Source organism: Phyllobates terribilis, unplaced genomic scaffold (assembly GCF_046119375.1).
Source record: "Phyllobates terribilis strain yellow unplaced genomic scaffold, ASM4611937v1 Scaffold_8__6_contigs__length_399053987, whole genome shotgun sequence".
NCBI classification, from domain to species: domain Eukaryota; kingdom Metazoa; phylum Chordata; class Amphibia; order Anura; family Dendrobatidae; genus Phyllobates; species Phyllobates terribilis.
Genome location: NW_027362768.1, coordinates 172,684,618 through 172,709,197, shown reverse-complemented (window position 1 = coordinate 172,709,197; position 24,580 = coordinate 172,684,618). Strand labels below are relative to the sequence as shown.

The 24,580-nt window shown below is 46.4% G+C and overlaps 1 protein-coding gene across 1 annotated transcript in view; it reads right to left on the bottom strand.

Annotated features, from left to right (window-relative positions):
• The window catches only part of HOOK1 (hook microtubule tethering protein 1), a 123,171-nt gene that overhangs the window by 53,582 nt on the left and 45,009 nt on the right, over positions 1 to 24,580 (bottom strand). Inside the window, exons 14-21 of the mRNA XM_073643740.1 lie at positions 23,098 to 23,158; positions 22,675 to 22,815; positions 22,292 to 22,385; positions 22,165 to 22,199; positions 22,004 to 22,089; positions 20,315 to 20,415; positions 19,973 to 20,074; positions 19,796 to 19,864 (exon numbers count right to left, since the gene is read on the bottom strand). Of these exons, the coding sequence (XP_073499841.1) occupies positions 19,796 to 19,864; positions 19,973 to 20,074; positions 20,315 to 20,415; positions 22,004 to 22,089; positions 22,165 to 22,199; positions 22,292 to 22,385; positions 22,675 to 22,815; positions 23,098 to 23,158 (689 nt within the window). The remainder of the gene's footprint in view (positions 1 to 19,795; positions 19,865 to 19,972; positions 20,075 to 20,314; positions 20,416 to 22,003; positions 22,090 to 22,164; positions 22,200 to 22,291; positions 22,386 to 22,674; positions 22,816 to 23,097; positions 23,159 to 24,580) is intronic.

Genomic DNA, 24,580 nt, shown 5'->3' with positions numbered 1-24,580 from the left:
CTAATACATGGGTCCTGTGTGGCACTATTACATGAAGGCTGTGTGGCACTATTACATGTGGCCTGTGTGGCACTATTACATGAAGGCTGTGCGGCACTATTACATGAAGGCTGTGTGGCACTATTACACGTGGTCTGTGTGGCACTATTACATGTGGTCTGTGTGGCACTATTACATGTGGCCTGTGTGGCACTATTACATGGAGGCTGTATGGCACTATTACATGAGTCCAGTATGGCACTATTACATGGGTCCTGTGTGGCACTATTACATGGGTCCTGTATGGCACTATTACGTGGGTCCTGTGTGGCACTATTACATGGAGGCTGTGTGGCACTATTACATGTGGCCTGTGTGGCACTATTACATGGGTCCTGTATGACACTATTACATGGAGGCTGTGTGGCACTATTACATGTGGCCTGTATGGCACTATTACATGGGTCCTGTATGGCACTATTACATGGAGGCTGTGTGGCATTATTACAAGTGGCCTGTGTGGCACCATTACATGGGTCCTGTGTGGCACTATTACATGGGTCCTGTGTGGCACTATTACATGGGCGTTGTATGGAACTATTACATGTGGCCTTTGTGGCACTATTACATGGAGGCTGTGGCACTATTACATGGAGACTGTGTGGGACTATTACATGGAGGCTGTGGCACTATTACACGGAGGCTGTGTGGCACTATTACATGGAGGCTGTGTGGCACTATTACATGGAGGCTGTGTGGCACTATTACAAGGAGGCTGTGTGGCACTATTACATGTGGCCTGTGTGGCACTATTACATGGAGGGTGTATGGCACTATTACATGAGTCCTGTATGGCATTATTACATGGAGGCTGTATGGCATTATTACATGGGTGCTGTATGGCACTATTACATGGGCGCTGTATGGCACTATTACATGGGTCCTGTATGGCATTATTACATGGAGGCTGTATGGCACTATTACATGGGTGCTGTATGGCACTATTACATGGGCGCTGTATGGCATTATTACATGGAGGCTGTGTGGCACTATTACATGGGTCCTGTATGGCACTATTACATGTGGCATGTGTGGCACTATTACATGTGGCATGTGTGGCACTATTAAATGGAGGCTGTGTTGCACTATTACATGGGTCCTGTATGGCACTATTACATGGAGGCTGTATGGCACTATTACATGTGGCCTGTATGGCACTATTACATGTGGCCTGTATGGCACTATTACATGGAGGCTGTGTTGCACTATTACATGGGTCCTGTATGGCACTATTACATGTGGCCTGTGTGGCACTATTACATGTGGCCTGTGTGGCACTATTACATGGGTCCTGTATGGCACTATTACATGGGTCCTGTGTGGAACTATTACATGGAGGCTGTGTGGCACTATTACATGGGTCCTGTATGGCACTATTACATGTGGCCTGTGTGGCACTATTACATGTGGCCTGTGTGGCACTATTACATGTGGCCTGTATGGCACTATTACATGGAGGCTGTGTGGCACTATTATATGGGTCCTGTGTGGAACTATTACATGGAGGCTGTGTGGCACTATTACATGTGGCCTGTGTGGCACTATTACATGGAAGCTGTATGGCACTATTACATGGGTCCTGTGTGGCACTATTACATGGGTCCTGTATGGCACTATTACATGGAGGCTGTATGGCACTATTACATGTGGCCTGTGTGGCACTATTACATGGGTCCTGTATGGCACTATTACATGGGTCCTGTATGGCACTATTACATGGGTCCTGTATGGCACTATTACATGGGTCCTGTATGACACTATTACATGGAGGCTGTGTGGCACTATTACATGGAGGCTGTGTAGCACTATTACATGGGCGCTGTATGGCACTATTACATGTGGCCTGTGTGGCACTATTACATGGGTCCTGTATGGCACTATTACATGGAGGCTGTATGGCACTATTACACGGAGGCTGTTTGGCACTATTACATGGGTCCTGTGTGGCACTATTGCATGAAGGCTGTATGGCACTAATACATGGGTCCTGTGTGGCACTATTACATGAAGGCTGTGTGGCACTATTACATGTGGCCTGTGTGGCACTATTACATGAAGGCTGTGCGGCACTATTACATGAAGGCTGTGTGGCACTATTACATGTGGTCTGTGTGGCACTATTACATGTGGTCTGTGTAGCACTATTACATGTGGTCTGTGTGGTACTATTACATGTGGCCTGTGTGGCACTATTACATGGAGGCTGTATGGCACTATTACATGAGTCCAGTATGGCACTATTACATGGGTCCTGTATGGCACTATTACGTGGGTCCTGTGTGGCACTATTACATGGAGGCTGTGTGGCACTATTACATGTGGCCTGTGTGGCACTATTACATGGGTCCTGTATGACACTATTACATGGAGGCTGTGTGGCACTATTACATGTGGCCTGTATGGCACTATTACATGGGTCCTGTATGGCACTATTACATGGAGGCTGTGTGGCATTATTACAAGTGGCCTGTGTGGCACCATTACATGGGTCCTGTGTGGCACTATTACATGGGTCCTGTGTGGCACTATTACATGGGTCCTGTGTGGCACTATTACTTGGGCGTTGTATGGAACCATTACATGTGGCCTTTGTGGCACTATTACATGGAGGCTGTGACACTATTACATGGAGGCTGTGGCACTATTACACGGAGGCTGTGTGGCACTATTACATGGAGGCTGTGTGGCACTATTACAAGGAGGCTGTGTGGCACTATTACATGTGGCCTGTGTGGCACTATTACATGGAGGGTGTATGGCACTATTACATGGGTCCTGTATGGCATTATTACATGGAGGCTGTATGGCATTATTACATGGAGGCTGTATGGCACTATTACATGGGCGCTGTATGGCACTATTACATGGGCGCTGTATGGCACTATTACATGGGTCCTGTATGGCATTATTACATGGAGGCTGTATGGCATTATTACATGGGTGCTGTATGGCACTATTACATGGGCGCTGTATGGCATTATTACATGGAGGCTGTGTGGCACTATTACATGGGTCCTGTATGGCACTATTACATGTGGCATGTGTGGCACTATTACATGGGTCCTGTATGGCACTATTACATGGAGGCTGTGTTGCACTATTACATGGGTCCTGTATGGCACTATTACATGGAGGCTGTATGGCACTATTACATGTGGCCTGTATGGCACTATTACATGGAAGCTGTGTGGCACTATTACATGGGTCCTGTATGGCACTATTACATGGGTCCTGTATGACACTATTACATGGAGGCTGTGTGGCACTATTACATGGAGGCTGTGTAGCACTATTACATGGGCGCTGTATGGCACTATTACATGTGGTCTGTGTGGCACTATTACATGGGTCCTGTATGGCACTATTACATGGAGGCTGTATGGCACTATTACACGGAGGCTGTGTGGCACTATTACATGGGTCCTGTGTGGCACTATTGCATGAAGGCTGTATGGCACTAATACATGGGTCCTGTGTGGCACTATTACATGAAGGCTGTGTGGCACTATTACATGTGGCCTGTGTGGCACTATTACATGAAGGCTGTGCGGCACTATTACATGAAGGCTGTGTGGCACTATTACATGTGGTCTGTGTGGCACTATTACATGTGGTCTGTGTGGCACTATTACATGTGGCCTGTGTGGCATTATTACATGGAGGCTGTATGGCACTATTACATGAGTCCAGTATGGCACTATTACATGGGTCCTGTGTGGCACTATTACATGGGTCCTGTATGGCACTATTACGTGGGTCCTGTGTGGCACTATTACATGGAGGCTGTGTGGCACTATTACATGTGGCCTGTGTGGCACTATTACATGGGTCCTGTATGACACTATTACATGGAGGCTGTGTGGCACTATTACATGTGGCCTGTATGGCACTATTACATGGGTCCTGTATGGCACTATTACATGGAGGCTGTGTGGCATTATTACAAGTGGCCTGTGTGGCACCATTACATGGGTCCTGTGTGGCACTATTACATGGGTCCTGTGTGGCACTATTACATGGGTCCTGTCTGGCACTATTACATGGGCGTTGTATGGAACTATTACATGTGGCCTTTGTGGCACTATTACATGGAGGCTGTGGCACTATTACATGGAGACTGTGTGGGACTATTACATGGAGGCTGTGGCACTATTACACGGAGGCTGTGTGGCACTATTACATGGAGGCTGTGTGGCACTATTACATGGAGGCTGTGTGGCACTATTACAAGGAGGCTGTGTGGCACTATTACATGTGGCCTGTGTGGCACTATTACATGGAGGGTGTATGGCACTATTACATGAGTCCTGTATGGCATTATTACATGGAGGCTGTATGGCATTATTACATGGGTGCTGTATGGCACTATTACATGGGTGCTGTATGGCACTATTACATGGGCGCTGTATGGCACTATTACATGGGTCCTGTATGGCATTATTACATGGAGGCTGTATGGCACTATTACATGGGTGCTGTATGGCACTATTACATGGGCGCTGTATGGCATTATTACATGGAGGCTGTGTGGCACTATTACATGGGTCCTGTATGGCACTATTACATGTGGCATGTGTGGCACTATTACATGTGGCATGTGTGGCACTATTAAATGGAGGCTGTGTTGCACTATTACATGGGTCCTGTATGGCACTATTACATGGAGGCTGTATGGCACTATTACATGTGGCCTGTATGGCACTATTACATGTGGCCTGTATGGCACTATTACATGGAGGCTGTGTTGCACTATTACATGGGTCCTGTATGGCACTATTACATGTGGCCTGTGTGGCACTATTACATGTGGCCTGTGTGGCACTATTACATGGGTCCTGTATGGCACTATTACATGGGTCCTGTGTGGAACTATTACATGGAGGCTGTGTGGCACTATTATATGGGTCCTGTGTGGAACTATTACATGGAGGCTGTGTGGCACTATTACATGTGGCCTGTGTGGCACTATTACATGGAAGCTGTATGGCACTATTACATGGGTCCTGTGTGGCACTATTACATGGGTCCTGTATGGCACTATTACATGGAGGCTGTATGGCACTATTACATGTGGCCTGTGTGGCACTATTACATGGGTCCTGTATGGCACTATTACATGGGTCCTGTATGGCACTATTACATGGGTCCTGTATGACACTATTACATGGAGGCTGTGTGGCACTATTACATGGAGGCTGTGTAGCACTATTACATGGGCGCTGTATGGCACTATTACATGTGGCCTGTGTGGCACTATTACATGGGTCCTGTATGGCACTATTACATGGAGGCTGTATGGCACTATTACACGGAGGCTGTTTGGCACTATTACATGGGTCCTGTGTGGCACTATTGCATGAAGGCTGTATGGCACTAATACATGGGTCCTGTGTGGCACTATTACATGAAGGCTGTGTGGCACTATTACATGTGGCCTGTGTGGCACTATTACATGAAGGCTGTGCGGCACTATTACATGAAGGCTGTGTGGCACTATTACATGTGGTCTGTGTGGCACTATTACATGTGGTCTGTGTAGCACTATTACATGTGGTCTGTGTGGTACTATTACATGTGGCCTGTGTGGCACTATTACATGGAGGCTGTATGGCACTATTACATGAGTCCAGTATGGCACTATTACATGGGTCCTGTATGGCACTATTACGTGGGTCCTGTGTGGCACTATTACATGGAGGCTGTGTGGCACTATTACATGTGGCCTGTGTGGCACTATTACATGGGTCCTGTATGACACTATTACATGGAGGCTGTGTGGCACTATTACATGTGGCCTGTATGGCACTATTACATGGGTCCTGTATGGCACTATTACATGGAGGCTGTGTGGCATTATTACAAGTGGCCTGTGTGGCACCATTACATGGGTCCTGTGTGGCACTATTACATGGGTCCTGTGTGGCACTATTACATGGGTCCTGTGTGGCACTATTACATGGGCGTTGTATGGAACCATTACATGTGGCCTTTGTGGCACTATTACATGGAGGCTGTGACACTATTACATGGAGGCTGTGGCACTATTACACGGAGGCTGTGTGGCACTATTACATGGAGGCTGTGTGGCACTATTACAAGGAGGCTGTGTGGCACTATTACATGTGGCCTGTGTGGCACTATTACATGGAGGGTGTATGGCACTATTACATGGGTCCTGTATGGCATTATTACATGGAGGCTGTATGGCATTATTACATGGAGGCTGTATGGCACTATTACATGGGCGCTGTATGGCACTATTACATGGGCGCTGTATGGCACTATTACATGGGTCCTGTATGGCATTATTACATGGAGGCTGTATGGCATTATTACATGGGTGCTGTATGGCACTATTACATGGGCGCTGTATGGCATTATTACATGGAGGCTGTGTGGCACTATTACATGGGTCCTGTATGGCACTATTACATGTGGCATGTGTGGCACTATTACATGGGTCCTGTATGGCACTATTACATGGAGGCTGTGTTGCACTATTACATGGGTCCTGTATGGCACTATTACATGGAGGCTGTATGGCACTATTACATGTGGCCTGTATGGCACTATTACATGGAAGCTGTGTGGCACTATTACATGGGTCCTGTATGGCACTATTACATGGGTCCTGTATGGCACTATTACATGGGTCCTGTATGGCACTATTACATGTGGCCTGTGTGGCACTATTACATGGAGGCTGTGTGGCACTATTACACGGAGGCTGTGTGGCACTATTACACGGAGGCTGTGTGGCACTATTACATGGAGGCTGTGTGGCACTATTACATGGAGGCTGTGTGGCACTATTACATGGGTCCTGTATGGCATTATTACATGGAGGCTGTATGGCATTATTACATGTGGCCTGTGTGGCACTATTACATGTGGCCTGTGTGGCACTATTACATGTGGCCTGTATGGCACTATTACATGGGTCCTGTGTGGCACTATTACATGGGTCCTGTGTGGCACTATTACATGGGTCCTGTGTGGCACTATTACATGGGTCCTGTGTAGCACTATTACATGGGTCCTGTATGGCACTATTACATGGGTCCTGTGTGGCACTATTACATGGGTCCTGTGTGGCACTATTACATGGGTCCTGTGTGGCACTATTACATGGGTCCTGTATGGCACTATTACATGGGTCCTGTGTGGCACTATTACATGGGTCCTGTGTGGCACTATTACATGGGTCCTGTATGGCACTATTACATGGGTCCTGTGTGGCACTATTACATGGAGGTTGTGTGGCACTATTACATGTGGCCTGTGTGGCACTATTATATGAAGGCTGTGGCACTATTACATGTGGCATGTGTGGCACTATTACATGGGTCCTGTATGGCACTATTACATGGAGGCTGTGTGGCACTATTACATGGGTCCTGTGTGGCACTATTACATGGAGGCTGTTTGGCACTATTACATGTGGCCTGTGTGGCACCATTACATGGGTGCTGTATGGCACTATTACATGGAGGCTGTGTGGCACTATTACATGGAGGCTGTGTGGCACTATTACATAGGTCCTGTATGGCACTATTATATGGGCGTTGTATGGAACTATTACATGTGGCCTCTGTGGCACTATTACACGGATGCTGTGTGGCACTATTACATGGGTCCTGTGTGGCACTATTACATGAAGGCTGTATGGGACTATTACATGGGTCCTGTGTGGCACTATTACATGGGTCCTGTGTGGCACTATTACATGGGTCCTGTGTGGCACTATTACATGGGTCCTGTGTGGCACTATTACATGGAGGCTGTGTGGCACTATGACATGGAGGCTGTATGGCACTATGACATGGGTCCTGTGTGGCACTATGACATGGGTGCTGTGTGGCACTATTACATGGGCGCTGTGTGGCACTATTACATGAGTGCTGTGTGGCACTATTACATGGAGGCTGTGGCACTATTACATGGGTCCTGTGTGGCACTATTACATGGAGGCTGTGTGGCACTATTACATGGAGGCTGTGTGGCACTATTACATGGGTCGTGTATGGCACTATTACATGGGTCGTGTATGGCACTATTACATAGGCGCTGTATGGCACTATTACATGGAGGCTGTGTGGCACTATTACATGGGTCGTGTATGGCACTATGACATGGGTGCTGTGTGGCACTATTACATGGGCGCTGTGTGGCACTATTACATGAGTGCTGTGTGGCACTATTACATGGAGGCTGTGGCACTATTACATGGGTCCTGTGTGGCACTATTACATAGGTCCTGTGTGGCACTATTACATGGGTCGTGTATGGCACTATTACATGGAGGCTGTGTGGCACTATTACATGGGTCGTGTATGGCAGTATTACATGGAGGCTGTGTGGCACTATTACATGGGTCGTGTATGGCACTATTACATGTGGCCTGTGTGGCACTATTACATGGGTGCTGTATGGCCCTATCACATGGGTCCTGTGTGGCACTATTACATGGGTCCTGTGTGGCACTATTACATGGAGGCTGTGTGGCACTGTTACATGGGTCCTGTGTGGCACTATTACATGGAGGCTGTGTGGCACTATTACATGGGTCGTGTATGAAACTATTACATGTGGCCTGTGTGGCACTATTACATGTGGCCTGTGTGGCACTATTAAATGGAGGCTGTGTGGCACTATTACATGGGTCCTGTATGAAACTATTACATGTGGCCTGTGTGGCACTATTACATGGAGGCTGTATGGCACTATTACATGTGGCCTGTGTGGCACTATTACATGGAGGCTGTGTGGCACTATTACATGGAGGCTGTGTGGCACTATTACATGGGTCCTGTGTGGCACTATTACATGGGTCCTGTGTGGCACGGTTACATGGAGGCTGTGTGGCACTATTACATGGGTCCTGTATGAAACTATTACATGTGGCCTGTGTGGCACTATTACATGGAGGCTGTATGGCACTATTACATGTGGCCTGTGTGGCACTATTAAATGTGGCCTGTGTGGCACTATTACATGTGGCCTGTGTGGCACTATTACATGTGGCCTGTGTGGCACTATTACATGGAGGCTGTGGCATTATTACATGGGTGCTGTATGGCACTATTACATGTGACCTGTATGGCACTATTACATGGAGGCTGTGTGGCACTATTACATGGGTCCTGTATGGCACTATTACATGGAGGCTGTGTGGCACTATTACATGGAGGCTGTATGGCACTATTACATGGGTCCTGTGTGGCACTATTACATGGGCGCTGTATGGTACTATTACATGGAGGCTGTGTGGCACTATTACATGGAGGCTGTGTGGCACTATTACATGTGGCCTGTATGGCACTATTACATGGGTCCTGTGAGGCACTATTACATTTGGCCTGTGTGGCACTATTACATGAGTCCTGTGTGGCACTATTACATGGGTCCTGTATGGCACTATTACATGGAGGCTGTGTGGCACTATTACATGTGGCCTGTGTGGCACTATTACATGGGTCCAGTATGGCACTATTACATGGAGGCTGTGTGGCACTATTACATGGAGGCTGTGTGGCACTATTACATGGGTCCTGTAAGGCACTATTACATGGAGGCTGTATGGCACTATTACATGGAGGCTGTGTGGCACTATTACATGGGTCCTGTGTGGCACTATTACATGAGTCCTGTGTGGCACTATTACATGGAGGCTGTGTGGCACTATTACATGTGGCCTGTATGGAACTATTACATGGGTCCTGTATGGCACTATTACATGGGTCCTGTATGGCACTATTACATGGAGGCTGTGTGGCACTATTACATGTGGCCTGTGTGGCACTATTACATGTGGTCTGTGTGGCACTATTACATGGGTCTTGTATGGCACCATTACATGTGGCCTGTATGGCACTATTACATGGAGGCTGTATGGCACTATTACATGTGGCCTGTATGGCACTATTACATGGGTCCTGTGTGGCACTATTACATGGAGGCTGTATGGCACTATTACATGGGTCCTGTGTGGCACTATTACATGGGCGCTGTATGGCACTATTACATGGAGGCTGTGTGGCACTATTACATGTGGCCTGTGTGGCACTATTACATGGGTCCTGTGTGGCACTATTACATGTGGCCTGTGTGGCACTATTACATGAGTCCTGTGTGGCACTATTACATGGAGGCTGTGCGGCACTATTACATGGAGGCTGTGTGGCACTATTACATGTGGCCTGTGTGGCACTATTACATGGGTCCAGTATGGCACTATTACATGGAGGCTGTGTGGCACTATTACATGGAGGCTGTGTGGCACTATTACATGTGGCCTGTGTGGCACTATTACATGGGTCCTGTATGGCACTATTACATGGAGGCTGTATGGCACTATTACATGGAGGCTGTGTGGCACTATTACATGGAGGCTGTGTGGCACTATTACATGGGTCCTGTATGGCACTATTACATGTGGCCTGTGTGGCACTATTACATGGGTCCTGTGTGGCACTATTACATGAGGCCTGTATGGCACTATTACATGAGTCCTGTGTGGCACTATTACATGGAGGCTGTGTGGCACTATTACATGTGGCCTGTGTGGCACTATTACATGGAGGCTGTGTGACACTATTACATGGAGGCTGTGTGACACTATTACATGGGTCCTGTGTGGCACTATTACATGGGTCCTGTGTGGCACTATTACATGTGGCCTGTGTGGCACTATTACATGTGGCCTGTGTGGCACTATTACATGTGGCCTGTGTGGCACTATTACATGGGTCCTCTGTGGCACTATTACATGGGTCCTGTGTGGCACTATTACATGGAGGCTGTGTGGCACTATTACATGGAGGCTCTGTGGCACTATTACATGGAGGCTGTGTGGCACTATTACATGGAGGCTGTGTGGCACTATTACATGGAGGCTGTGTGGCACTATTACATGTGGCCTGTATGGCACTATTACATGTGGCCTGTATGGCACTATTACATGGGTTCTGTATGGCACTATTACATGTGGCCTGTGTGGCACTATTACATGGAGGCTGTGTGGCACTATTACATGTGGCCTGTGTGGCACTATTACATGGGTCCTGTATGGTAATATTACATGGAGGCTGTATGGCACTATTACATGGGTCCTGTGTGGCACTATTACATGGGTACTGTGTGGCACTATTACATGGGTCCTGTGTGGCACTATTACATGGGGCCTGTGTGGCACTATTATGTGTGGCCTGTGTGGCACTATTACATGGAGGCCGTGTGGCACTATTACATGGGTCCTGTATGGCACTATTACATGGGTCCTGTATGGCACTATTACATGGAGGCTGTGTGGCACTATTACATGGGTCCTGTATGGAACTATTACATGTGGCCTGTGTGGAACTATTACATGGAGGCTGTGTGGCACTATTACATGGGTCCTGTATGAAACTATTACATGTGGCCTGTGTGGCACTATTACATGGAGGCTGTATGGCACTATTACATGTGGCCAGTGTGGCACTATTACATGTGGCCTGTGTGGCACTATTACATGGAGGCTGTGTGGCACTATTACATGGAGGCTGTGTGGCACTATTACATGGAGGCTGCGTGGCACTATTACATGGGTCCTGTATGAAACTATTACATGTGGCCTGTGTGGCACTATTACATGGAGGCTGTATGGCACTATTACATGTGGCCTGTGTGGCACTATTACATGTGGCCTGTGTGGCACTATTACATGGAGGCTGTGTGGCACTATTACATGGGTCCTGTGTGGCACTATTACATGGGTCCTGTGTGGCACTATTACATGGAGGCTGTGTGGCACTATTACATGGGTCCTGTATGAAACTATTACATGTGGCCTGTGTGGCACTATTACATGGAGGCTGTATGGCACTATTACATGTGGCCTGTGTGGCACTATTACATGGAGGCTGTGTGGCACTATTACATGGAGGCTGTGTGGCACTATTACATGGGTCCTGTATGAAACTATTACATGTGGCCTGTGTGGCACTATTACATGGAGGCTGTATGGCACTATTATATGTGGCCTGTGTGGCACTATTACATGTGGCCTGTGTGGCACTATTACATGGGTCCTGTATGGCAATATTACATGGAGGCTGTGTGGCACTATTACATGGGTCCTGTGTGGCACTATTACATGGGTCCTGTGTGGCACTATTACATGGGTCCTGTCTGGCACTATTACATGGGTCCTGTCTGGCACTATTACATGGGTCCTGTGTGGCACTATTACATGGAGGCTGTGTGGCACTATTACATGTGGCCTTTGTGGCACTATTACATGGAGGCTGTGGCACTATTACATGTGGCCTTTGTGGCACTATTACATGGAGGCTGTGGCACTATTACATGGAGACTGTGTGGGACTATTACATGGAGGCTGTGTGACACTATTACATGGGCGCTGTATGGCACTATTACATGGAGGCTGTGTGGCACTATTACATGGAGGCTGTGTGGCACTATTACATGGAGGCTGTGTGGCACTATTACATGTGGCCTGTATGGCACTATTACATGGGTCCTGTATGGCACTATTATATGTGGCCTGTGTGGCACTATTACATGTGGCCTGTGTGGCACTATTACATGGGTCCTGTATGGCAATATTACATGGAGGCTGTGTGGCACTATTACATGGGTCCTGTGTGGCACTATTACATGGGTCCTGTGTGGCACTATTACATGGGTCCTGTGTGGCACTATTATATGGGGTCTGTGTGGCACTATTACATGGGGCCTGTGTGGCACTATTACATGGAGGCTGTGTGGCACTATTACATGGGTCCTGTATGGCACTATTACATGTGGCCTGTGTGGCACTATAACATGTGGCCTGTGTGGCACTATTACATGGAGGCCGCGTGGCACTATTACATAGGTCCTGTATGGCACTATTACATGGGTCCTGTATGGCACTATTACATGGAGGCTGTGTGGCACTATTACATGGGTCCTGTATGGCACTATTACATGTGGCCTGTGTGGCACTATTACATGTGGCCTGTGTGGCACTATTACATGGAGGCTGTGTGGCACTATTACATGGGTCCTGTATGGAACTATTACATGTGACCTGTGTGGCACTATTACATGGAGGCTGTGTGGCAGTATTACATGGGTCCTGTATGGAACTATTACATGTGGCCTGTGTGGCACTATTACATGGAGGCTGTATGGCACTATTACATGTGGCCTGTGTGGCACTATTACATGTGGCCTGTGTGGCACTATTAAATGGAGGCTGTGGCATTATTACATGTGGCCTGTGTGGCACTATTACATGGAGGCCGTGTGGCACTATTACATGGGTCCTGTATGGCACTATTACATGGGTCCTGTATGGCACTATTACATGGAGGCTGTGTGGCACTATTACATGGGTCCTGTATGGAACTATTACATGTGGCCTGTGTGGCACTATTACATGGAGGCTGTGTGGCACTATTACATGGGTCCTGTATGAAACTATTACATGTGGCCTGTGTGGCACTATTACAAGGAGGCTGTATGGCACTATTACATGTGGCCAGTGTGGCACTATTACATGGAGGCTGTGTGGCACTATTACATGGAGGCTGTGTGGCACTATTACATGGAGGCTGTGTGGCACTATTACATGTGGCCTGTGAGGAACTATTACATGGAGGCTGTGTGGCACTATTACATGGAGGCTGTGTGGCACTATTACATGGGTCCTCTGTGGCACTATTACATGGGTCCTGTGTGTCACTATTACATGGAGACTGTGTGGCACTATTACATGGGTCCTGTATGAAACTATTACATGTGGCCTGTGTGGCACTATTACATGGAGGCTGTATGGCACTATTACATGTGGCCTGTGTGGCACTATTACATGGAGGCTGTGTGGCACTATTACATGGAGGCTGTGTGGCACTATTACATGGGTCCTGTATGAAACTATTACATGTGGCCTGTGTGGCACTATTACATGGAGGCTGTATGGCACTATTACATGTGGCCTGTGTGGCACTATTAAATGTGGCCTGTGTGGCACTATTACATGGAGGCTGTATGGCACTATTACATGGGTCCTGTGTGGCACTATGACATGGAGGCTGTGTGGCACTATTACATGGAGGCTGTGTGGCACTATTACATGTGGCCTGTGTGGCATTATTACATGGGTCCTGTATGGCACTATTACATGGGTCCTGTATGGCATTATTACATGGGTGCTGTATGGCACTATTACATGTGGCCTGTATGGCACTATTACATGGAGGCTGTGTGGCACTATTACATGTGGCCTGTGTGGCACTATTACATGGGTCCTGTATGGCACTATTACATGGAGGCTGTGTGGCACTATTACATGGGTCCTGTATGGCACTATTACATGGAGGCTGTATGGCACTATTACATGGAGGCTGTGTGGCACTATTACATGGGTCCTGTATGGCACTATTACATGGAGGCTGTGTGGCACTATTACATGGGTCCTGTATGGCACTATTACATGTGGCCTGTGTGGCACTATTACATGTGGGCTGTGTGGCACTATTACATGGGTCCTGTATGGCACTATTACATGGGTCCTGTGTGGAACTATTACATGGAGGCTGTGTGGCACTATTACATGGGTCCTGTATGGCACTATTACATGTGGCCTGTGTGGCACTATTACATGTGGCCTGTGTGGCACTATTACATGGGTCCTGTATGGCACTATTACATGGAGGCTGTGTGGCACTATTATATGGGTCCTGTGTGGAACTATTACATGGAGGCTGTGTGGCACTATTACATGTGGCCTGTGTGGCACTATTACATGGAAGTTGTATGGCACTATTACATGGGTCCTGTGTGGCACTATTACATGGGTCCTGTGTGGCACTATTACATGGAGGCTGTATGGCACTATTACATGTGGCCTGTGTGGCACTATTACATGGGTCCTGTGTGGCACTATTACATGGGTCCTGTGTGGCACTATTACATGGGTCCTGTGTGGCACTATTACATGGGTCCTGTATGACACTATTACATGGAGGCTGTGTGGCACTATTACATGGAGGCTGTGTAGCACTATTACATGGGCGCTGTATGGCACTATTACATGTGGTCTGTGTGGCACTATTACATGGGTCCTGTATGGCACTATTACATGGAGGCTGTATGGCACTATTACACGGAGGCTGTGTGGCACTATTACATGGGTCCTGTGTGGCACTATTGCATGAAGGCTGTATGGCACTAATACATGGGTCCTGTGTGGCACTATTACATGAAGGCTGTGTGGCACTATTACATGAAGGCTGTGTGGCACTATTACATGTGGTCTGTGTGGCACTATTACATGTGGTCTGTGTGGCACTATTACATGTGGCCTGTGTGGCACTATTACATGGAGGCTGTATGGCACTATTACATGAGTCCAGTATGGCATTATTACATGGGTCCTGTGTGGCACTATTACGTGGGTCCTGTGTGGCACTATTACATGGAGGCTGTGTGGCACTATTACATGTGGCCTGTGTGGCACTATTACATGGGTCCTGTATGGCACTATTACATGTGGCCTGTATGGCACTATTACATGGGTCCTGTATGGCACTATTACATGGAGGCTGTGTGGCATTATTACAAGTGGCCTGTGTGGCACCATTACATGGGTCCTGTGTGGCACTATTACATGGGTCCTGTGTGGCACTATTACATGGGTCCTGTGTGGCACTATTACATGGGTCCTGTCTGGCACTATTACATGGGTCCTGTGTGGCACTATTACATGGAGGCTGTGTGGCACTATTACATGTGGCCTTTGTGGCACTATTACATGGAGGCTGTGGCACTATTACATGTGGCCTTTGTGGCACTATTACATGGAGGCTGTGGCACTATTACATGGAGACTGTGTGGGACTATTACATGGAGGCTGTGGCACTATTACACGGAGGCTGTGTGGCACTATTACATGGAGGCTGTGTGGCACTATTACATGGAGGCTGTGTGGCACTATTACAAGGAGGCTGTGTGGCACTATTACATGTGGCCTGTGTGGCACTATTACATGGAGGGTGTATGGCACTATTACATGAGTCCTGTATGGCATTATTACATGGAGGCTGTATGGCATTATTACATGGGTGCTGTATGGCACTATTACATGGGTGCTGTATGGCACTATTACATGGGCGCTGTATGGCACTATTACATGGGTCCTGTATGGCATTATTACATGGAGGCTGTATGGCACTATTACATGGGTGCTGTATGGCACTATTACATGGGCGCTGTATGGCATTATTACATGGAGGCTGTGTGGCACTATTACATGGGTCCTGTATGGCACTATTACATGTGGCTTGTGTGGCACTATTACATGTGGCATGTGTGGCACTATTAAATGGAGGCTGTGTTGCACTATTACATGGGTCCTGTATGGCACTATTACATGGAGGCTGTATGGCACTATTACATGTGGCCTGTATGGCACTATTACATGTGGCCTGTATGGCACTATTACATGGAGGCTGTGTTGCACTATTACATGGGTCCTGTATGGCACTATTACATGTGGCCTGTGTGGCACTATTACATGTGGCCTGTGTGGCACTATTACATGGGTCCTGTATGGCACTATTACATGGGTCATGTGTGGAACTATTACATGGAGGCTGTGTGGCACTATTACATGGGTCCTGTATGGCACTATTACATGGAGGCTGTATGGCATTATTACATGGAGGCTGTGTGGCACTATTACATGGGTCCTGTATGACACTATTACATGGAGGCTGTATGGCATTATTACATGGAGGCTGTATGGCACTATTACATGGGCGCTGTATGGCACTATTACATGGGCGCTGTATGGCACTATTACATGGGTCCTGTATGGCATTATTACATGGAGGCTGTATGGCATTATTACATGGGTGCTGTATGGCACTATTACATGGGCGCTGTATGGCATTATTACATGGAGGCTGTGTGGCACTATTACATGGGTCCTGTATGGCACTATTACATGTGGCATGTGTGGCACTATTACATGGGTCCTGTATGGCACTATTACATGGAGGCTGTGTTGCACTATTACATGGGTCCTGTATGGCACTATTACATGGAGGCTGTATGGCACTATTACATGTGGCCTGTATGGCACTATTACATGTGGCCTGTATGGCACTATTACATGGAAGCTGTGTGGCACTATTACATGGGTCCTGTATGGCACTATTACATGGGTCCTGTATGGCACTATTACATGGGTCCTGTATGGCACTATTACATGTGGCCTGTGTGGCACTATTACATGGAGGCTGTGTGGCACTATTACACGGAGGCTGTGTGGCACTATTACATGGAGGCTGTGTGGCACTATTACATGGAGGCTGTGTGGCACTATTACATGGAGGCTGTGTGGCACTATTACATGTGGCCTGTGTGGCACTATTACATGGGTCCTGTATGGCATTATTACATGGAGGCTGTATGGCATTATTACATGTGGCCTGTGTGGCACTATTACATGTGGCCTGTGTGGCACTATTACATGTGGCCTGTATGGCACTATTACTTGGGTCCTGTGTGGCACTATTACATGGGTCCTGTGTGGCACTATTACATGGGTCCTGTGTGGCACTATTACATGGGTCCTGTGTGGCACTATTACATGGGTCCTGTGTAGCACTATTACATGGGTCCTGTATGGCACTATTACATGGGTCCTGTGTGGCACTATTACATGGGTCCTGTGTGGCACTATTACATGGGTCCTGTGTGGCACTATTACATGGGTCCTGTATGGCACTATTACATGGGTCCTGTGTGGCACTATTACATGGGTCCTGTATGGCACTATTACATGGGTCCTGTATGGCACTATTACATGGGTCCTGTGTGGCACTATTACATGGAGGTTGTGTGGCACTATTACATGTGGCCTGTGTGGCACTATTATATGAAGGCTGTGGCACTATTACATGTGGCATGTGTGGCACTATTACATGGGTCCTGTATGGCACTATTACATGGAGGCTGTGTGGCACTATTACATGGAGGCTGTGTGGCACTATTACATGGGTCCTGTGTGGCACTATTACATGGAGGCTGTTTGGCACTATTACATGTGGCCTGTGTGGCACCATTACATGGGTAGGTACTGTATGGCACTATTACATGGAGGCTGTGTGGCACTATTACATGGAGGCTGTGTGGCACTATTACATGGGTCCTGTATGGCACTATTACATGGGCGTTGTATGGAACTATTACATGTGGCCTCTGTGGCACTATTACACGGATGCTGTGTGGCACTATTACATGGGTCCTGTGTGGCACTATTACATGGGTCCTGTATGGCACTATTACATGAAGGCTGTATGGGACTATTACATGGGTCCTGTGTGGCACTATTACATGGGTCCTGTGTGGCACTATTACATGGGTCCTGTGTGGCACTATTACATGGGTCCTGTGTGGCACTATTACATGGAGGCTGTGTGGCACTATGACATGGAGGCTGTATGGCACTATGACATGGGTCCTGTATGGCACTATGACATGGGTGCTGTGTGGCACTATTACATGGGCGCTGTGTGGCACTATTACATGAGTGCTGTGTGGCACTATTACATGGAGGCTGTGGCACTATTACATGGGTCCTGTGTGGCACTATTACATGGAGGCTGTGTGGCACTATTACATGGAGGCTGTGTGGCACTATTACATGGGTCGTGTATGGCACTATTACATGGGTCGTGTATGGCACTATTACATGGGCGCTGTATGGCACTATTACATGGAGGCTGTGTGGCACTATTACATGGGTCGTGTATGGCACTATGACATGGGTGCTGTGTGGCACTATTACATGGGCGCTGTGTGGCACTATTACATGAGTGCTGTGTGGCACTATTACATGGAGGCTGTGGCACTATTACATGGGTCCTGTGTGGCACTATTACATAGGTCCTGTGTGGCACTATTACATGGGTCGTGTATGGCACTATTACATGGAGGCTGTGTGGCACTATTACATGGGTCGTGTATGGCACTATTACATGGAGGCTGTGTGGCACTATTACATGGGTCGTGTATGGCACTATTACATGTGGCCTGTGTGGCACTATTACATGGGTGCTGTATGGCCCTATCACATGGGTCCTGTGTGGCACTATTACATGGGTCCTGTGTGGCACTATTACATGGAGGCTGTGTGGCACTGTTACATGGGTCCTGTGTGGCACTATTACATGGAGGCTGTGTGGCACTATTACATGGGTCGTGTATGGCACTATTACATGGAGGCTGTATGGCAGTATTACATGGAGGCTGTATGGCAGTATTACATGGAGGCTGTGGCACTATTACATGGGCTCTTCATGACATTATTACATGGAGGCTGTATGGCACTATTACATGGGTCGTGTATGGCACTATTACATGGGCTCTGTATGGCACTATTACATGGAGGCTGTATGGCAGTATTACATGGAGGGTGTATGGCACTATTACATGGAGGCTGTATGGCACTATTACATGGCGGCTGTATGGCACTATTACATGGAGGCTGTATGGCACTATTACATGGAGGCTGTATGGCACTATTACATGGAGGCTGTGTGGCACTATTACATGGGCTCTGTATGGCACTATTACATGGGCTCTGTATGGCACTATTACATGGAGGCTGTGTGGCACTATTACATGGAGGCTGTATGGCACTATTACATGGAGGCTGTATGGCAGTATTATTGCGCTATGATTCGCAGTAGACTCTCACCTTGTTGTACCACGCCGTCACTATCAGCTTCTCCTCGTACTCTCGTAGTTTTGCCAGCTGACACTCGGACTGTGTGAGGAAGAGGAGAGGACATATAACCATGAGCACATGACTCGACCATTACCATCAGCCGTATGCGCACTCCTTCACTTCGGCCGCTGCCATCTCATCACTCACCTCCAGGTGCTCGATCCGTCTGTCTTTCTCCGTCAGCTGTTTCCTCAGTAACATAATTTCGGCTGAGGCCGGGTTTAATTTGGGATCTAAAGTCTTTATTACCTACACAAAAACAAAACAAGTTGGCATCTGCACTAACAGGACTATACATGTCATTCAGGATCCACCAGGTGGTGCTGCTGCAACTCTAGAAGTGAGACGCTAATTAAAGGAACAGTACATTTTGCTGATATTGGACCCAGGCTGCGGTCGATTGCTCTTTGCGGTGATGCACCGCTGTCCAGGGGCCATAATCAGGAATATAAGTACACTGCACACTGAACTAATGACTTTTACACTCACGTTTCTGGCTTTCTCCAGGTAAATCTTGTAGCGGTCTTCCATGGCTTTCATGTCATCGTCCTTCTTGCGCAGCGCCACCTCCAGCTCCACGACGCGCTGGGCTATATGGGAGAAAGAAGGGTTTGATACAAGGGGGAGGAGCAAACAGATGTACACTGCTCCCATAACCCCTTCCCGGCACAGACAGTTTTCGTCTCCATTTTTAATCAAGCCTTTGAAAAAAGAAGCTAAGCCCAAACCACAGCCGACGGATGCCCGCTGTGTTATACAGCCGCCATATACCTAAAACAGCAGCAGCAGCAGCATGTCCTAGGAGGACGGCATTGACTATATATACTGTAGTACTGAAGTATTGCAGTATATAGGACCAATGATGGCAGGGACAGGGTCCCTAGGGTTAAAAAATAAAGTAAAAAAAAAAATAGAAAAGAAAAAAAAAATATTCAACTACCCCCCTTATCCCAATTGAGAAATATATAAAAAAAAACATAAAAGTCCAATCAAGACATCAATTTAATAAACTCATACAATAAATGCCATAAAAAGCAAAAATAAAATCAAAACACTGCAACTGAGGTTTTTACGGTCACCGCGCCTCTGTAAAAAAAATGCAACAAAAATGGCTAAAATAATAACAGTAAAAAATAAGCTGTGTAAAAAAAAAATATATCACTTAGGTTGAAAAATAAAAACTTTACGGTTCTCAATAAATTAATAAATGGCACAGCAAACCAAATGGATTTTTTTTTTTGGGGTTTAAAAACAAATTTCCTGGAAAAATCAAAAATGATGTTATCAGGGAATTCTTACCCCACAGTGAACAGTGTAAAAACAAGACTAAAAAAAAAATTATTATTTTTTCACCATTTCCTTCTACTTGGATTTTTTTCCGTTTTTCAGTGCATTTTACGGAAAAGTGAACGTTGTCATACAAAAAGCTACAAATCGTCCTGCAAAAAGATGAGCGCTCGTATGGAGAGGTGGAAGGATAAATGAAAAAGTTAGGACTCTAGGAAGAAGGGGAGAAAAAAAACTAAAGTGCATTCAATGAAGGAGACATTCAAAAACTGACTAATAGCAAAACTGGCTTAGTAAAAATGTAAATACTAATTAATATTAATTAATTAATGACTAAATACTTATTGTAACGAAATATCCACAATAAAACACGTGAATGTTAATATTTTGTGGTTTCGTTGAATTTGTAAAGATTTTTTATGCCGGCACAGTAATATATGGAAAAATTGTAAATTAAATTTGGACTTTAAATTGTAAATTGTTATTTAAGTTTTATTTCAATATGCAGTAAAAATGATCTGGTAACTTTATTCTGCAGATCAGAAGGGTTACCACGATACCAAATATATATTATTTCTACTTCTACAAAATAACCTTGTTATCTAAAATAAAAAATATAAAAATGATAGCATTTCCATATTGCAAAAGATGTGTTTGCTTCAGGCTGAGCAGTGGGTTTACTGGTATATTTTGGGGTACGTGCAGCATTTTAATTGCTTTTTATAACAATTCTTTCGGGAGGTGATGTATACAGTAATTAATCTGTCTGCAGTGTGCTCCCCCTAGTGGTGGCAGTGGGCAGCTATAGCTTATTGACGAATATATTGATTGGTATGAGTGCATGTTCATTTCTCTATTTTTACCACTGTTCGGCGCATCTGCTGCCCTTACCGCTCTGATCTGCTGCCTCAGGCTCGAAGTCTTCCAGCTGTTCTTTCTTGGTCTCTATGGCATCGTGAACCTCCTTTAACTTTTCCCTGGATGATAAATGCTGGTAATAATTCACTCCTATAAAACTTGTTGGGGATGAGAATAGTTAATCAGATACTTACATCTGTGCTTCGATTTTCTTTTTCAATGTGTTGGACTGGAAGATAAAAAAATAAGGGCGGTCAGAGAGCGGGTTTTATCGTGACAGTAACATCCATAGATGATTTTTGTATTAATATTCTGACTTACTCCGGCGCCCTCTGCTTCGCTGCCCTGATTTTGTAAGGACTTCTGGAGGTCTGAAATCTGTAGCTGAAACTCCTCCACGCGGCCCAGATTAAGTCTGTGATGCAGAAGATATTTTTTTGGTCAGGTAGCAATGCATCAGAACTTTACCAAAACTTTTTGCACAGTGAAAAGGAACATTTTAAAAAGAAGCTGTAGTTCCAAAGTTTGGCCACTAGATGTCAGCAAAGACGCTAGAACTAGCGCATCCACCCACTGCACAGAATGAACTGCAGCATCACTTGGGCTTTTTACAGACCCCCCCCCCCCCCCCCCGATATGGACCCCCTGGCAGCATTGACAACTTCCTTCTCACTGGTTGCAGGATGCTTGGGATGTGATCTCACCGGTTCTCAGTTTCCAGCTCACTCATCTTCCTCTGCTTTTCTTCCAGCTGAACCTGGAGATCTGCGATGCGCTCGTTCTCTGATCCTTCCTGCTGAACCCGGAGCATCTTATTTTCGTGCTGGAGTCTAATGAACATCTCCCTGCAATGACAACAGTTCGGGCTGAGCTATAATACATCGTACACTATACACTTATTACATAAGTGGATGGTAAAGAATCCAATGGCTGCTGTCTGAGACAGGTGACGGCTGTATGACGCAGGCAGCACCTGCCGTGTATGAAGCGAGTTCAGCTCCTGAGCCCTCTCCATACACATAAACATATATTATGTCCAATCATACTACTGGATATTTTTCTGACTCATGGCCACAATTGAGAGGAGATCTACGTCTATAAATGCGGATACGATGTGCTGTACTCACCGATATTCCACCGGCAGGAGCTCGGCGGCGAGGTTGTCTTTGTTCATGAATCCAGAATCCTCTATAGAAATGCACAGAAGGTGAATGGGAATAACCAGCAGCGCCCCGTCCCCCACCGCACCCACCACCTCTCCTAATCCAGTGCGTCTACAAGGGACCGGTCTAAAAAACAAACCTTTACTTTCTTGTAGAAAATTCTAGATTTTAATCTCAATTTATTTTTATTTTATTTTTTTCTAAATTTAGAGGATCACACCGCCTATTCTTTATGGTCCCCCCTATCAGCGTGGGCATTAAGGAGAGGCTGTAGGGGGGGGGGGTGTAGCTGCCATTAATCACCTATCACTTTGCATTTAGGGGACATTCCCATATCACTGCTATACAGGGGCGTGTAAAAGTTTGGGCACCCTTGGTCAAAATTACTGTTATTGAGAACAGTTAAGCAAGTTGAATATGAAATGATCTCTAAAAGGCCTCAAGTTAAAGATGACGCATTTCCTTTGTATTTTAGGCAAAAAAAAACCTATATATATATATATATTGTCATCTTTTAAATTTTAAAAAGAACAAAAAGGAAAACAGGCCAATGCTAATGTTTGGACACCCTTGGAGATTTGTGTGCTCAGATAACTTTGACTAAGGTTTCAGACCCTAATTAGCCTGTTGGGGTTATGGCTTGTTCACTATCATCGTTAGGAAAGTTCAGGTGATGCCAATGTTCCAGCTTTATAAAAACCCAGCCTCCTCTAAATTTGTGCCAAAACCAGCAGCCATGGGTTCTTTTAAGCAGCTGCCTAGCACTCTGAAAATGGTTGAGACCACAAAGCAGGAGAAGGCTATAAGAAGATAGCAAAGTGTTTTCAAATTGCCGTTTCCTCAGTTTGAAATGTTATTAAGAAATGGCAGTTATCAGGAACAGTCGAGGTCAAGATAAGGTCTGGAAGACCAAGCAAAACTTCAGTGAGAGCTGCTCATAGGATTGCTAGAGAGGCCAATCAGAACCCCCGCTTGGCTGCAAAAGACCTTCAGAAAGATTTAGCAGACTCTGGAGTTGTGGTACATTGTTCTGCTGTTCAGAGACACCAGCACAAATATGGCCTTCATGGAAGAGTCATCAGAAGAAAACCTCTCCTGCAGCCTCACCATAAAATTCAGCGTCAGAAGTCTGCAAAAGAAGATCTAAACAAGCCTGAGGCATTTTGGAAACAAGTTCTGTGGACCAATGAGATTAAAATAGAACTCTTTGGCCACAATGATCAAAAGTATGTGAGGAGAAAAAAGGGAACAGAATTTCAGGAAAAGAACATCTCGCCAACCATTAAGCATGAGGGAGGATCAATCATGCTTTGGGGTTGTGTTGCAGCCAATGGCACAGGGAACATTTCACAGGTAGAGGGAAGAATAGGGCAGCACGGTGACTCAGTGGTTAACACTGCAGTGATGGGGTCCTGGGTTGTAATCCCACCAAGGACAAGATCTGCAA